At 38.1% G+C, this 17,932-nt stretch overlaps 1 protein-coding gene across 1 annotated transcript in view; it reads left to right on the top strand.

Annotated features, from left to right (window-relative positions):
- The first annotated feature begins 1,210 nt into the window (after positions 1-1,210).
- The window catches only part of MINAR2 (membrane integral NOTCH2 associated receptor 2), a 29,506-nt gene continuing 12,784 nt past the window's right edge, over positions 1,211-17,932 (top strand). The window contains exon 1 of the mRNA XM_010593681.3: positions 1,211-1,375. Coding sequence (XP_010591983.1) covers positions 1,211-1,375 — 165 coding nt within the window. The remainder of the gene's footprint in view (positions 1,376-17,932) is intronic.

The following is a 17,932-nucleotide window of genomic DNA, read 5'->3' as shown; positions in this document are numbered from 1 at the left end:
ACTCATGTTTATTGGTATAAAGAAGGTAAGTACTCTCTAGTGTCTTGCTTGATTCAAGAACATCTTGGCTGCTGATTCTTACAAGCTATACGGCACTCTTCTGAAATCTGGTGCTGATACATTCCACATGTAACTCCATTGCCCCTGGAAAAGAAACCTCCCTGCTAAATCAGAAGGTTTTATAGAGATGCAAAAATTACAGACAACCCATGTCTTTGAAAAACTGCTGATGTACTCATCACACGTGGGACAATTTCCTCTTCCTTCAGATGGAAACCCATGCTTTCCCAGTGAGAAGTATGGGTCACCAAAGGCAGAGTGACTTGTAATGAGAGAGCATACCTCCATTAAAATCATCACTTCCTGGCTTGCTACACTGTCCCTAGTCTCACTCCCACCTTGGCTCCTTCAATAGCAGATGGGTTTACTTAGAAGAGTGAGTCATCCAAACCCAGCAGCCATGTTCCCCTTTGGTTCCAAACATACTGCGTGAACACCAAAACACATCATAGGAGTTTATACAGCTAGGAACAGAGTCAAAGAGACCTCATAGTGAATGGGTCAAGGCAGTAGGTTGGGGAACCAAATAACTAGCAAACTATAAATTCTTCCCATTTCCCCACTCAGAACAAAGTTGACAACCTAAACATGGTTAGCTTTCACATTAGCTTGAGACTCTGGGAGTCAAAACATGAGAAGAAACAAGATCCTGCATATCACATGTGAGGCTGTGTAGGCAGGGCCAAGTCGGCTGTGCTGGCTCAGTGATACAGGGTGAGAAAAATTAAGTAATGTCTTTACAGGTGACTCAATTTCATGTGCTCCACATTATGAACTGTGACATTAGATTCTGGCAGCCTTATCCAAAGAATAATGCCCCTTAAAATGTTGTTTCTGGCTATGAATGGAGAGATGTTAAGTGCTAAACATGTCTAGTTTTCAGCCTCCTGTAAGTTTTAATGAGCAGAGCCTATCTGTTCGATCAGAGCACCCTGAATGTGTGTATGTCAGGGGGACCAAGGGAGGACAGGGTGCTGCTTTCCCATGTCTTGACATGTCATTTTGGGAGTTGCTTCTGGTGGGCTTAGAGCACACCTGGCAGACTGAGTTTCAGGTGCCAGTTGGAGCATCCTCAGGCTCATTAATAATGGACGAGTCTAGCAGGAGCAGCCTCGCTGGCCTTTGTTTTCCACTGTAGATGCAGGGAGACATGGATCTCTCTGTTTTGCCAAATAACAACCATCCCGACAAATTTCTGCAGCTAGAAGTGAAGTCTTTAATGAGGAGCTCAGCCCTTGTTCAGGCCAGCCCGGTGAGGTTTCCAGGTGGGAGTTATCCTGCTGCACAGCACTGGCAAAACCTAGTCTACTCACAGGTGAGATCTAGGGCACAGAAATACGGGGGCAGGGGCTTGTTTCTTCCTCGCTATCTGCCATTTTGTTATCTGTACGAAAGAGGAGGCTATGGGGAGCTGAGTACAAGGTTGTGGCTCACTCTTTAACATAGAGAAGGTCTTTCTTCCTTAACAGCAGGAGCCTCTCTCTTATCTGTTTGTAAAATGTGTGAATTCTCCCACCTGTTCATTCCCCTCTAAGCACGAGCTTCTCTCCTGTCCTCATTTTGGATTTTGCATGCCCTCATTTCACTCCTTCACTTCAGAAGTTTTCAAAACAGTTGTTTCATTCGTAAATAAAGCTCTGTGGGGGAAAAAAAAAAAAAAAAAAAACCTACCTGTATCTTTTGGTGTGGTTTAAGCATAAAGCATCAGAAGTTTCCATTGTGGGCTCATACACAAGTCTGTGCTGTAGCTGGACACCATGCTTCTGCCTTGCTTAGACTACCACCCTTTCATTTCATTCAGAGAAGACTCGGACAGCAGAACAATGGAAACCTAATGATTGCATCTTAAGGAAAGAAAATACAGGGAACTCTCCACTCTGGAAGGAGCCCTGGTGGCACGGTAGTTAAAAAGCTCAGCTGCTAACCAAAACATTGGTGGTTCGAACCTACTATATGTTTCGTGGGAGAAAGATGTGACAGTCTGCTCTGGTAAAGATTTACAGCCTTGGAAACCCTATGGGACAGTTCTACTCTGTCCTACAGGGTCACCATGAGTCGGAATCGACTCGACAGCAGTGGGTTTGGGTTTTGGCTCCATTCTGGAAAGGCCCCGCCTATTATTTTAGATACTCTTATTTTCCACAGGTATCCGCGTGGACACAACATATCAATCAGATCCTTAAACCAGTGAAAATTTTATTTCTTGTCTTCTTTTGGCTCTTTCTTCTTTTTGCTGACCCAAAGAGAAAAATAAAACTGTGATGAGTTCCATGTGCTGGAACAAACATAAAGGCCCTGACTATTGTGCAGCTAATGAAAGAGGAATAATCTTTGGGGTTAATCTAATGAGGTTAAGGGTTAGTCAATTTAGAAACAGGAAGAAGCATTTCATTTCAGAACAGATGTGACTGACCTACAAACCCTTGCAAGTCATTAAATCCTTTGGAGTGGTTCAAATTCCCTGCACAGAAATTTGTTTTCTTTTAAGAAACAGTTGCTACTCATGAATCCTGGTGTAAAGCGATTCCTTTGTGGTATGTTTGTGGGCTCCTTGGGGCCTTTATCATGAGATCATTCAAAGGCAAGTACAGTCAAATGATTATGTAAGTGTTTCCTCCACCTATAAGGGTTTTAATTTATTTCCACTGTAAGGCAGCCTATTATGACAAATGGCTTTTTTTTTTTTTAATTTTGCACACTTCCCTTTTGTAATCTTCAAAAGTCTTCCACTCTTCCATATACACTAGTTTTGTTGTTGTTTGTGTTTTGTTTAGTTTTAAGTTAAATGGAGTGACGTTTCTCCTTTTTCTTGTTTATATCATAGAATAAAAGGATTCAAAAATCAATTCAGAAAACCTTGGCCCTCCTATGCTATGAAGTTTAGTCTAAGAAAACAGATCCAATAAATTCTTTGGAGGTTGGAACACAACACCCTAACCATCTTTGGTTTGGTACCAGAGTTGACCTATTTCCTTCATGTGGAACTTCAGTTTAAAGTTCTCTTGAATGTTGTTCCTAAACCTGAATGAAATGCAAAATTTCAAAAGACATCTTTTTCTACAGGTCCTGGTTGGTTGAAGTAGTTTTTCAAAGAAAAAATCAGAAGGTGAACATCTACTTCATGTGTCTTTGAATATGATAATTGTTGATTGATCATTGATGATTGTTGTTGTTAGGTGCTGTCAAGTTGGTTCCAACTCACAGCAACCCTATGTACCACAGAAGGGAACACTGTCTGGTTTGTGCCATGCTCACAATCATTGTTATGCTTGACCCCATTGTTGCAGCCACTGCATCAATTCATCTCTTTGAGAGTCTTCCTCTATTCTGCTGACCCTGTGCTTTACCAAGCATGATGTCCTTCTCCAGGGACTGGTGCTTCCTTAACAACACTTCCAAAGTATATAAGATGCAGTCTCGCCATCCTTGCTTCTAAGGAGCATTTTGGTTGTATGTCTTCCAAGACAGATATGTTCATTCTTTTGGCAATCCATGGTATATTCAATATTCTTCCCCAACACCACAATTCAAAGGTGTCAATTCTCCTTCGGTCTTTCTTACTCATTGTCCAGCTTTCGCATGCATATGATACAATTGAAAATAGCATGGCTTGGGTCAGGCGCACCTTAGTCTTCAAGGTGAGATCTTGGCTTTTCAACACTTTAAAGAGGTCCTCTGCAGCAGATTTACCCAATGGAATAAAATCATCGTTTGATTTCTTGGCTGCTGCTTCCATGGGTGTTGATTGTGGATCCAAGTAAAATGAAATCCTTGACAACTTCAATCTTTTCTCTGTTATCGTGATGTTGCTTATTGCTCCCGTTGTGAGTATTTTTATTATGTTGAGGTGTAATCCATACTAAAGGCTGTGGTCTTTGATCTTCATCAGTAAGTGCTTCAAGTCCTCTTCAGTTTCAGCAAGCAAAGTTGTGTCGTCTGCATAACACAGGGTGTTAAAGAGTCTTCCTCCAATCCTGATGCCCCATTCTTCTTCATATAGTCCAGCTTCTTGGATTATTTGCTCAGCATACAGATTGAATAGGTATGGTAAAAGCACACAACCCTGATGCACACCTTCCTGACTTTAAACCATGCAGTATCCCCTTTTTTTTGTCTGAACAAATGTCTCTTGACCTATGTATACGTTCCTCATGAGCACAGTTAATTCCCATTCTTTGAAATGTTATCCATAATTTGTTATGATCCACACAGTTGAATTCTTTTTCATAGTCAATAAAATACAGGTAGACCTCCTTCTGGTATTCTCTGCTTTCAGCCAGGATCCATCTGATGTCAGCAATGATATCCCTGGTTCCATGCCTCTTCTGAATCTGGCTGGAATTTCTGGCAATTCCCTGTTGATATGCGGCTGCAGCCATTTTTGAATGATCTTCAGCAAAATTTTGCTTGTATGTGATATTGTTTGATAATTTCCGTATTTGGTTGGATCAACTTTCTTGGGAATAGGCATAAATATAGATCTCTTCTAGTTGGTCGGCCAGGTACCTGTCTTCCAAATTTCTTGGCATAGACAGGGAATAGGAATAAGGACCCGACAGTCTACTTCTGAAAAGAATTAGCCAGTAAAAACCTTATGAATAATAAAAAAAACTTATAAATAGCAGCAGAACACTGATGATTGTAAATTTCAAATAAACTTGTGCAGTTATCCTTTTACACTAAAAAGAAGTGTAAAATGACTGAATGCTAGTAAATTATCAATTTATTGTCAAAATTATGCATGAGGGTAGTAAATCAATTACAAATTCAGGTAGTCTGGTAGGCATGGCACAAACTATGAGTAACAACAACAATTACATTCACTACTTCAAATTACAATATATCAATAAATTATTATCCTATCCTTAGATGGCTCTTAAGATCCAGAAGTGATATATTTATTGGATTAAAAATAGACCTAAAATAAGTGAGCACATGAAATTTTTAAGCAGTTGTAATGGTACCTGGAAGAAAACAGCAAATACACCCAGATGTTAGGTGGTAGAGGTGCATAAGATGGCAGCTGTCAAATAGCTCTTAATTTAAAGCCCTCATTCTAAAGGGAAGAATTTATGCCAATGGGAAAAGCATGGAATAAAGAGGTAAGAAGTTTGATTTCCAGTCTCAAATCCCCAGTCAGCCAGTTGAGACATGTATCATGATCTTTAATCAGGCCATGCCACAGTATTTCCACTTGCAAAATGAGGATAAAAATCATTCTACGTATTTCATTAAAAGTGAGCGAGAGCATAAAATAATATGAGGTAAAAGCAAATGAGAGTGAAGGGTTCCCTATAAGAGTACAAGAAATGTGTGTTGTATAAGTGTCATTATTTACCAATATTCAAAATGTGTTGACAGTTTTGTTAGAATTTGGAAAATAGCAGATGATACCACTTCCATTTTCTGATTTATGCTGTGAATAGAGCTGGGGGCAAAATGGGAGGACGCACGTGGCCAATACGTGTGTCAAGCTGTGTGGCTCACCCAGTAAAAAAAAAAAAAAGTAGTAGATGTGATGTCACATGATATTCGCACAAGTTTCGGAGTTATGTCAACTGATCCTACGATCCCCCATCACTCAGGTGCATGGGGTCTGGGATTCGGACTACTCCATGGAGTGTTAGAGGACTTTTACAAACAATGACTTCAAAATCAGTCATACAGCAGCAGTTAAAATAGGATATATGAGAATAAGCACTGATGTTCTCAGGCATGCCAGTGGCCCTGGGACATTGCCAATTCCCTTGCGTGCGGTTACACAGGTCTCCTGTATTTGCGGGGATAGGGTAAGAGCGATATATTTCCTGATTCCTCTATATTTTATACTCCTTCTTCTTAAAGTTTTTCACTAGTGAAATAAAGAAGCTTCACAATAAATTTCATCTCAATGCAGTGAACAAACTTTATTCAAAATCTAACGGTCCTGGTTGTTAAAATAATTTGGGGTGTGAATCTGATGAAGGCATTTGGAATTGTATTCTAAATATTTCTGCCAGCCCCTTTTTACAGAGGTGACTGACTAATGCCATCGAGTTGGTTCTGACTCATAGTGACACTGTAGGACAGCGTAGAATTGTAATGATAGGAAAAGGCTGATTTTTTTTTTTTTGTTTAAATGATAAAACATGTTTTAGCAAATATTGTGGGGGACCTTTTTCTTTTCTGATTAGCAGTTAGATTAGATTTCAGAATCTTTTCAGACCAACCCCTTTGTTATACCTTTTTCTGGCTTTCATCACGTTTGTTTCAGAACCTAGAAGCATTCTAGACTAAACCTGTGAGATGCAGCTAAAGACCAAGAGACCAAAGGCTATTGCACCCTTGCTTTCTAGGCAATGCTGTTTATTATTTTTATTTCCTAATCAAATTTCCTATTTTTTTTCAGCTCTATAGCTCTCTTTCCCCCTTAAATTCTAATGTCTCTTCTATCTCAGTTTTTTTTTAATGTAACTGTATATCTTAACTGTCTCTAAGCACATATGTCATGCCTTCTCTAAGAATGCCTCTATTCTGAATTTTCCATTTACTGTTTTGAAAAGAACAGCCTCACATATATAATAGTCCCTCATTTTTAAGCATACCGTTGGATAGATGTTATAGGACTTAATAGATGCTTAAATTATTATTTAGGGAGTAAATTGAGGAGTATCACCAAGTTGCTTAGGATTTTAATTGCAAACATCAGAATATGATTTAACAAGCTATGCTAAATTTATGTAACTCACAAAATCTTCAATAGGGTCAGAGATTTCAACTTGGATGGCATGCTGCCAGAAACAACACCCAAGTTGTCCCACCGTAACACCCACCGACTAGACTCAAATGTCTCCAGCACTAAAACCTGTATTCAAGACACCAGGTGTGTTACATTACCAAGTGAGGGGCTCCAGAGCCTTGATTACATGTAGGGGAAGGCAAGTGACAAGGGCAAAGAGAGGCCTGGCTCAGACCATGGAGACTCCATGGGCTTTGTCTGGATTTTAAATTTTACCTTGAACATTTTGATGAGTCGGTGAAGAATTTTAAGTAATACAATCATATTTGTGTTTTGTAATGATAATCATGCTAGTAGTAGTTTGGAAAATAGAACGACTGTGATCAGTAAGGAGCTAATTTTCAGGAAATGTTTGCCTAATAGCACAGATACACCCAAACACACATGTGTACAAAATACACACAAAAGGCCTTGTTTACATTATGATTATGATAGGGATTACACTGTAGATGTAGATCAAACCGGGAGCAATGAGAATCTTCATGAACTTGATTTTTCCAGTCTATAAATGTGACATATCTTTCCATTTATTCAGTTTTTCATATGGCCTTCAATTACGTCTTGTAATTTTTCACGTAGGAGATTTGCATATAGATCTTTAGGTTTATATCTAAATACTTATAGCAATTATTGCTCTTGAGGATAGAATCTTTTAAATTATGTTTATAATACACTATTATGTATACGATTGATGATTATATATTGATTTTCAATGCAGAAAATGCTTTGAAATCTCTTACTTTGACCATAAATTATCTTGCTCTCTCCATTTAGATAATCATCATCTGTAGCTGTGTTTTCTTATTCACTTCCTTTTTAATTCTTAATAGATTGCTCAGGATTTCTACTGCAATATTATATGCACATGGCAATTACTGACATCCTTTTCTTAATTCTGAACTGAAAATAAATACTTCTAACATTTCACCATTGAGTAATCTGAATCCTGGAAGTTTTTTGGCAGGTTCTTTTAATTAAAGATATTCCCTACTATTTCTAGTTTGGTAAGCAAGTTTGCCTTGAACATGTGTGAATATTATAAAAACATTTTTATTTATGAATGTACTGTAAAAATTAAATAATTTATTCCTGTTATTATGGTGAATCACATTAATACTAAACTATCTTCTTTTCCTGACATAAACCTGTCTTGATCGTTGTAGATATAATTTTCATATTTTGTAGGTTTCTGTTTACCAATACTTTATTTATGATTTTTGCATTTGTGTTTAAAAGACAAAGTGGCCTATAATTGTCTTGCCTTCAACTGTCTTTGAAGTTTATACCGACCTCATGAAATGAGTTAAAGAGTGTTCTTTTTCTTTTTTCTGGAAGATTTTAACTAAGATAGAAATTGTCTGTTTCCAGAATGTCTGGTAGAACTTAACAGCAAAACTCTCTGGGCTTGGTGGTGTTTTTTAACTTGTGTGTGGTTGGGGTAGATTTTAAACTAAACTAGATTCAATTAGCTTAGTTGTCACAGATCCATTAACATTTCCTCTTTTTTTCTTAAGTTTGATATGTTATACTGTATGAGAAATGGTCCAATTATGTATGTTTTTAAAGCTGCTCAGATTATTCCCCTATTATGCTTTGTAACCTCTGCTGTGTTTCTGTTCATGTTCCCTTGGCTTTTCTAACATTGTGGGTTTCTGTCTTTTTATCTCCCTCTGAGCAAAATTGCCAGATATGCTTTCCATCTACTTAGTCATTTCAGGCAAGAAGCTTTCAACTTTGTTGATCCTTGCCATTGTTGTTGTTGACGGCTTTCTTAGATTTAAGAAACCTGTGGCTTTGTTTTTAATGCTTTGAATTGGATGCTTATTAGCTCGTTAATTTTCTCAGTCTTTTTTCATAATGTAAGCATGTTGTTATTAGATGCCATCGAGTCAATTCCAACTCATAGCAACCCTATGTATAATAGGATGAAACATTGCTCAGTCCTGTGCCATCCTCACAACTGTTGTTAGGCTTGAGCCCATTGTTGCAGACACTGTGTCAATCCATTTCCTTGAGGGTCTTCCTCTTTTTTGCTGACCCTCTACTTCACCAAGCATGATGTCATTCTCCAGGGACTAGTCCCTCTTGATAACATGTCCAAAGTATGTGAAATGAAGTCTTGCTATCCTTGCTTCTAGTGAGCATTCTAGCTGTACTTCGTCCAAGACAAATTCATTGGTTCTTCTGGCAGTCCATGCTATATTCAATATTTTTACCAACACCATAATTAAAATGTATCAATTCTTCTTTGGTCTTCTTTATTCATTGTCCAGGCTTCACATACATATGAAGCAATTGAAAATACCATGGCTTGGGTAAGGCACACCTTAGTCCTTAAAGTGACGTCTTTGCTTTTGAACACTTCGAAGAGGTCTTTTGCAGCAGATTTGCCCAATGTAATGCATCATTTGATTTTTTTTGACTGCTGCTTCCATGGGTGTTAATAGTGAATCCAAATAAAATGAAATCTTTGACAACTCCAATCTTTTCTCTGTTTATCATAGTGCTGTTTATTGGTCCAGTTGAGAGGATTTTTATTTTCTTTATGTTGAGATGTAATCCATACTGAAGGCTGTGGCCTTTGATTTTCATCAGCAAGTGCTTGAAGTCCTCTTCAGTTTCAGCAAGCGAGTTTGTGTCATCTGCATATCACAAGTTGTTAATGAGTATTCCTCCAATCCTGATGCAGTGTTCTTCTTCACATAGTCTAGCTTCTCAGATTATCTGCTCAGCATACAGATTGAATAAGTATGGTGAAAAGATACAACCCTGATGTACACCTTTGCTGACATTAAACCACACAGTACTCCTTTGTTTTGTATGAATGACTGCCTCTTGATCAAATGCAAGTATAAACACCTATAATACTCCCTCAAAACACCACTTCAGCTCCTGCTAACAGTTTTTAATGTAGCATTTTTTGCTTTAATCCTGTCTTAAAATTTTTTATTTTTGTTATTATTTCTTTGAAATATGTTCCTAAATTTCTACCAAAATGTGGTTATTATCTCTTTGGTATTGATTTCTAAATTTCAAACTACATTGTATGTGGCCAGAGAATATACCCTACAAAGTATTGAGCCTTGGAAATTTGTCTTGGAGTCCAGCACATTATCAATTTTTGTAAAAGTTCAGTGTATGTTAAAAAATAACTATTTTCAGAGGCGGGGCCAAGACGGTGGAATAGCCAGATGCTTCCTGCAATCTCTCTTAGAACAAAGACCCAAAAAAGAAGTGAAACGATTATACTTATGACAAGCTAGGCACCCTGAACATCGAAGGCAAAGTTAGAAAACAGACAGAGCGGCACAAGGAGGGACAGACGGTTCAGAAGCACAGAGAAGTTACTGGACCTGAATCACTGGGATCCCTCAGGCACCATTCCCAGGAGTGTCTGCAGTGGGCTGGTAGTAGCATTCAGCAGCAGTTTCCTCAGGGAGAAGTAGCCAGCTGCACAGCCTACTCACACCTACAGACCCAGAGAAGAACAGCACTCTCAGCAAAAGGTAAGTACTTGAGTATATTTTACCGTGCCCCCAGCCCCCAGGCCAGCTTCAGTGGCTGTTGATTTCCCTGGGCCTGAAATAGGCCCTATTAAGCGCCCAGAGCCATCCTCCCAGTCTTGGAACAGGAATAAATTCCCAACTGGGGAAAAGATAATTTGCCAGCTCCACTAACCAGGGGAGCTCAGGACAGAAGTGCCTCCTGACCAAGAATAAACGGTCTGTGGATTTTGAATACTTCCCCCTCCCGCCCCGCACGGACCTCTGTGGGCCTATTTCAGGAGAATAGGCCTATGTTGGCAGACTCTAACTGTTTCAGCTGTGCAGTGGAAAGGAGGGTGTTAGATATTTGACATTGCTTTCCCTATTAAACAGGATCCTTACCTACCCACATCTGGGCCCTAAGGACTGGTGGCTCCACTCAGGTTTCCCAGCCACGTGTGACAGGGGTCCAAGGATAACTGGTACATTCCAGTCCTTACAACCAAAAGCGCTGAGTGCCCATAGTCTGTCTGCAGAACCCACTCACCTGTATGCTGTAAGGAACAGGGACACGTTTCCTCACAGACACTCAGGGGACAGTTCTCAGCCCCTTGCTTTGTTTAGAGCATGACCCCCTGCTGCAACCAGATACTGGTACCTACACCAATCACTCCTGCCCCTCTAAGACTGTAGGACAGATGCTGTACCACACACTTGAGAAGTAGCTACCTGGACACCTGAGCTGAATTCATACAAGAAAAGTGAATGGACTTCTAGACCGATATACCTGATAACACCTCTAGCCACCTGGTGACAGGATGCCAGAGCTTCAAAGGTGAAAATAATCAAGCTAGCTCAATCAAGCAACCCATTTAGGCATATCAAAACAAAACAAAGCAAGAAGCTAGGATACAGTAAACATAAAATAAACTAAAACAATAACTTATAGATGGCTCAGAGACAACAATCAATATCAAGTCACATAAAGAAACAGACCATGATCACCTCAACAAGCTTTCAAAACAAAGAATCAACTGATCTTTTGGATGAAGGTGCCATCCTGGAATGACCAGATGCAGAATTCAAAAGATTCATATACAGGATGCTTTAAGACATCGAGAACGAGATTGGGAAGGAGATCAGGCACTATGCAGAACAAGCCAAAATACACACAGGTAAAACAGTTGAAGAAATTAAAAAAGTTATTTAAGAACATGATGAAAAATGTAGTAAGCTGCAAGGATCCATATAGAGAGAGCAATCAGAAATTCAGAAGCTTAATAATAAAATTACAGAAGTAGACAACTCAATAGAAAGTCAGAGGAGCAGAATTGAGCAAGTGGAAGGCAGAGTTGGTGAGCTTGAAGATAAAGTGCTTGGCACCAATATATTTGAAAAAAATCAGATAAAAGAATTTTAAAAAATGAAGAAAACTTAAGAATCTTGTGTAACTCTATCAAGAGAAATAACCTACAAGTGATTGGAGTACCAGAACAGGGAGGGATAACACAAAATACAGAGAGAATTGTTGAAGATTTGTTGGCAGAAAACTTCCCTAATATGGTGAAAGATGAGAAGATATCTATCCAATATGCTCACCAAACTCCACATAAAGTAGATTTTAAAAGAAAGTCACCAAGAAATATTACAATTGAACTTGCCAAAACCAAAGATAAAGGGAGAATTTTAAGAGCAGCTAGGGATAAACAAAAAGTCACCTACAAAGGAAAGTCAATAAGAATAAGCTCGGACTACTTGGCAGAAATCATGCAGGAAAGAAGGCAATGAGATGACTTATAAAAAGCATCGAAGGAAAAAACTTCGCAGCCAAGAATCCTATATCCAGCAAAACTCTCTCTCAAATATGAAGGTGAACCAAGGACATTTCCAGATAAACAGAAGTTTAGGGAATTCATAAAAACCAAACCAAAACTACAAGAAATACTAAAGGGAGTTCTTTGGTTAGAAGATCAATAATATCAGGTGTCAACCCAAGACTAGAACACTGGACAGAGCAATCAGATGTCAACCAGACATGGAAATCATAAAAATAAATCAAGACTAAAAAAAAAACACTCAAAACAGGGAAACAGCAACGTTATCATGTAAAAGAAGCCAATATTAAAACAATAAAGAGGGAATGTAGTCATAGATCTTTCATTAGGAGAGGAAGACAAGGTGATATAAAGAAATAAAAATTAGGTTTAAACTTAGAAAAATAGGGGTAAATATTAAGGTAAACACAAAGGGGACTAACTATCCTACTCATCAAAATAAAACACAAGAAAAAAACAGAGGCTCAGCAGAAACAAAATCAACAACAATGAATAAGAGGAAAAGACAATATATAAAAAGATAAACTACTCAGCACAAAAAATTAAGTGGGAAAAAGAAACTGACAACAACAAACAAAAAAAGACATCAAAATGACAGCACTAAACTCTCATACCTATACATAATTGCGCTGAATGTAAATGGCCTAAATGCACCAATAAAGAGACAGAGAGTGGCAGAATGGATAAAAAACATGAACCGTCTATATGCTGCCTAAAAGAGACACACCTTAGACTTAGAGACACAAACAAACTAAAACTCAAAGGATGGAAAAAAATGTATCAAGCAAATAACAATCAAAAAAGAGCAGAAGTGGCAGTATTAATTTCTCACAAAATAGACTTTAAAGTTAAATCCACCACAAAGGACAAGGAAGGACACTGTACAATGATTAAAGGACAATATACCAGGAGGGTATAACCATATTAAATATTTATGCACTCAATGACAGGGCTGCAAGATGCATAAACTAACAGCATTGAAAAGTGAAATATACAGCTCCACAATTATAGTAGGAGACTTCAACACACTACTTTTGGTGAAGAACAGGACATCCAGAAAGAAGCTCAATAAAGACTCAGAAGATCTAAAATGCCACAATCACCCAGCGTGACCTCATGGACATATACAGAACACTCCAACCAACGGCAACCAAGTATACTTTCTTTTCTAGTGCACGTGGAACATTCTCTAGAATAGACCACGTATTAGATCATAAAGCAAGCCTTAGCAGAATCCAAAACATTGAAATATTACAAAGCATCTTCTCTGACCGTAAGGCCATAAAAGTAGAAATCAATAACAGAAAAAGCAGGGAAAAGAAATCAAACACTTGGAAACTGAACAATACCCTGCTCAAAAAAGACTGGGTTATAGAAGACATTAAGCATGGATTAAAGAAATTCCTAGAATCCAATGAGAATGAAAACACTTCCTATCAGAACCTTTGGGACACAGCAAAAGTAGTGCTCAGAGGTCAATTTATATCAATAAATGCACACATACAAAAAGAAGAAAGGGCCAAAATCAAAGAATTATCCCTACAACTTGAACAAATAGAAAGAGAACAAGAAAAGAAACCCTCAGGCACCAGAAGAAAGCAAATAATAAAAATTAGAGCAGAATTAAATGAAATAGAAAACAGAAAAACAATTGAAAGAATTAACAAGACCAAAAGCTGGTTCTTTGAAAAAATTAACAAAACTGATAAACCATTGGCCAAACTGACAAAAGAAAAATGGGAGTAGAAGCAAATAACCCAAATAAGAGATGAGATGGGCAATATCACAACAGATACAAATGAAATTAAAAGAATCATATCAGATTACTATGAAAAATTGTACTCTAACAAATTTGAAAACCTAGAAAAACTAGATGAATTCCTAGAATCACACTACCTACCTAAACTAACACAAACAGAGGTAGAACAATTAAATAGACGCATAACAAAAGAAGAGATGGAAAAGGTAATCAGAAAGCTCCCAACAAAAAAAGCCCTGGCCCGGACGGCTTCACTGCAGAGCTCTATCAAGCTTTCAAAGAAGAGTTAACACCACTACTACTAAAGGTATTTCAGAGGAAAGAAAAGGATAGAATACATCCAAACTCATTCTATGAAGCAAGCATATCCCTGTTACCAAAACCAGGTAAAGGCTCCACAAAAAAAAAAAGAAAATTATAGACCTATATCCCTCATGAACTTAGATGCAAAAATCCTCAACAAAATTCTAGCCAGTTGAATTCAACAACATATCAAAAAAATAATTCACCATGACCAAGTGGGATTCATACCAGGTATGCACAGATGGTTCAACATTAGAAAAATAATTAAAGTAATCCATCATATAAATAAAACAAAAGACAAGAACCACATGATTTTATGAATTGTTACAGAAAAGGCATTTGACAAAGTTCAACAGCCATTCATGATAAAAAACTCTCAGCAAAATAGGAATAGAAGGAAAACTCCTCAACCTGATAAAGGACATTTATACAAAGCCAACAGCCAACATCATCCTAAATGGAGAGAGTCTGAAGGCATTCCCCTTGAGACTGGGAACTAGACAAGGATGCCCTTTATCAGCACACTTATTCAAAATTGTGCTGAAGGTCCTAGCCAGAGCAATTAGGCTAGATAAGGAAAAAAGCGTACCCATATTTGTATGGAAGAAGTAAAAGTATCTCCATTTGCAGATGACATGATCTTATATCCAGAAAACACTAAAGGATCCTCAAGAAAACTACTGAAACTAATAGAAGAGTTCAGCAGAGTATCAGCATACAAGATAAACATAAAAAAATCAGTTGGATTCTTCTACACCTACAAAAAGAACATTGAGGAGGAAATCAACAAATCAATACCATTTACAGTAGCCCCCAAGAAGATAAAATACTTAGGAATAAATCTTATCAGAGAGGGAAAAGACCTACACAAAGAAAACTAAGACAATACTGCAAGAAACCAAAAGAGACCAACATAAGTGGAAAAACATACCTTGCTCATGGATAGGAAGACTTAACATTGTAAAAATGTCTATTCTACCAAAAGCAATCTGTAGATACAATGCAATTCCGATTCAAAGTCTAACGACATATTTTAATGAGATGGAAAACAAATCACCAGCTTCATGTGGAAGGGAAAGAGGTCCTGGATAAGAAAAGCATTACTTGAAAAAGAAGAACAAAGTGGGAGGCCTCACTCTACCTGACTTTAGAACCTAATATACTGCCACAGGGTAGTTCTACTCTGCCCTATAGCGTCGCTATGAGTCAGAATCGACTCGATGGCACTGGGTTATACTGCCACAGTAGTTAAAACAGCCTGATACTGGTATAACAACAGATACATAGACCAAGGGAACAGAATTGAGAATCCGGACATAAATCCATCCACATATGAGCAGCTAATATTTGACACAGGCCCAAAGTCAGTTAAATGGGGGAAAAAACAGTCTTTTTAACAAATGGTCCTGGTATAACTGGATATCCATCTGCAAAAAAATGAAACAGGACCCATATCTCACACCACGTACAAAAACTAACTCAAAATGGATCAAAGACCTAAATATAGTATCTAAAACAATAAAGACCATGGAAGAAAAAATAGGGACAGCGCTAGGAGCCCTAATACTTGGCATAAACAGTATACAAAACATTACTAACAATGCAGGGAGAGAAACTAGATAACCGGGAGCTCCTAAAAATCAAACACCTATGCTCATCCGAAGACTTCACCAAAAGAGTAAAAAGATTACCTACAGACTGGGAAAAAGTTTTTAGCTATGACATTTCCAATCAGTGCCTGATCTCTAAAAGCTATATGATACTGCAAAAACTCAACTACAAAAAAGCAAATAACCCAATTAAAAAAATGGGCAAAAGATATAAACAGGCACTTCACTAAAGAAGACATTCAGGTAGCTAAGAGGTACATGAGAAAATGCTCATGATCATAAGCCATCAGAAAAACGCAAATCAAAACTACAATGAGATTCCCTCTCACTCCATCGAGGCTGGCACTAATCCAAAAAACACAAAATAATAAATGTTGAAGAGGCTGTGGAGAGATTGGAACACTTATACACTGCTGGTGGGAATGTCAAATGGTACAACTTTGGAAATCGATTTGGCACTTCCTTAAAAAGCTAGAAATAGAATTACCATACAATCAAGCAATCCTACTCCTTGGAATATATCCTAGATAATTAAGAGCCTTTACACGAACAGATATATGCACACCCGTGTTCACTGTAGCGCTGCTTACAATAGCAAAAAGATGGAAGCAACCAAGGCGCCCATCAAAGGATGAATGGATAAATAAATTATGGTATATTCACACAATGGAATACTACGCATTGATAAAGAACAATGATGAATCCATGAAACATTTCATAACATGGAGGAATCTGGAAGGCGTTATGCTGAGTAAAATTAGTCAATTGCAAAAGGACAAATATTGCCACTATTATAAGATCTTGAGAAATAGTTTAAACTGAGAAGAACACATTCTTTCGTGGTTACGAACGGGGGAAGGGAGGGAGGGTGGGAGAGGGGTTTAGTAGATAAGAACTACTTTAGGTGAAGGGAAAGACAACACTCAATACAGGGGAGGTCTGCACAACTGGACTAAACTAAAAGCAAAGAAGTTTCTTAAATAAACTGAATGCTTTGAAGGCCAGCGTAGCAGGGGCGGGGGTTCAGGGGCCATGGTTTCAGGGGACATCTAAGTCAACTGGCATAATAAAATCTATTAAGAAAACATTCTGCATCCCACTTAGGAGAGTGGATCTGGGGTCTTCAACGCTAGCAAGCAGCCATCTAAAATGCATCAATGGGTCTCAACCCACCTGGAGTAAAGGAGAATGATGAATACCAAAGACACAAGGGAATTATGACCCCAAGAGACAGAAAGGGCCACATAAACCAGAGACTATATCAGCCTGATACCAGAAGAACTATGCGGTGCCTGGCTTCAACCGATGACTGCCCTGACAGGGAACACAACAGAGAACCCCTGAGGGAGCAGAGGAGCCGTGGGATGCAGACCCCAGATTCTCATAAAAAGACCAGACTTAATGGTCTGACTGAGACTAGAAGGACCCTGGAGGTCATGGTCCCCAGACTTCTGTTAGCCCAAGACAGGAACCATTCCAAAAGCCAACTCTTCAGACAGGGCTTGCACCAGACTATGGGATAGAAAATGACACTGGTAAAGAATGAGCTTCTTGGATCAAATAGACATATGAGACTATGTTGGCATTTCTTGTCTGGAGGGGAGATGAGACAGCAGAGGGCATCAGAAGCTGGCCGAATGGACATGAAAATGGAGAGTGGAGGGAAGGAGTGTGCTGTCTCATTTCGGGAGAGCAATTAGGAGTCTATAGCAAGGTGTATATAAGTTTTTGTATGAGAGGCTGACTTGATTTGTAAACTTTCACATAAAGCAAATAAAAATTAAAAAATGAGTATTTTCTAGTGTTGAATACAGATATCTGTGTATGTCATTCAATCAAATTTGTTGATTTTATTGTTCAAATTTTTATCTTCAATAATTTTTTGCCTGCTTGAAAAGGATTACATATATAAATTTCTTCCCATAATTATGTCAAATTTTGATTTATAAATTTTGCTGCTATTTTATTAGATACATGCAAGTTTGGAATTATTATATTTTACTGATTACGTCTATGTTAATTCATTTTGTAGCAACCTTCTTTGTATCTAACAATACCTTTTGCTTTAAAGTCTATTTTGTCTAATATCGCTTTCATAGTGG

Source organism: Loxodonta africana, chromosome 2 (assembly GCF_030014295.1).
Source record: "Loxodonta africana isolate mLoxAfr1 chromosome 2, mLoxAfr1.hap2, whole genome shotgun sequence".
NCBI classification, from domain to species: domain Eukaryota; kingdom Metazoa; phylum Chordata; class Mammalia; order Proboscidea; family Elephantidae; genus Loxodonta; species Loxodonta africana.
This window is presented reverse-complemented; position numbering and strand designations above follow the sequence as displayed.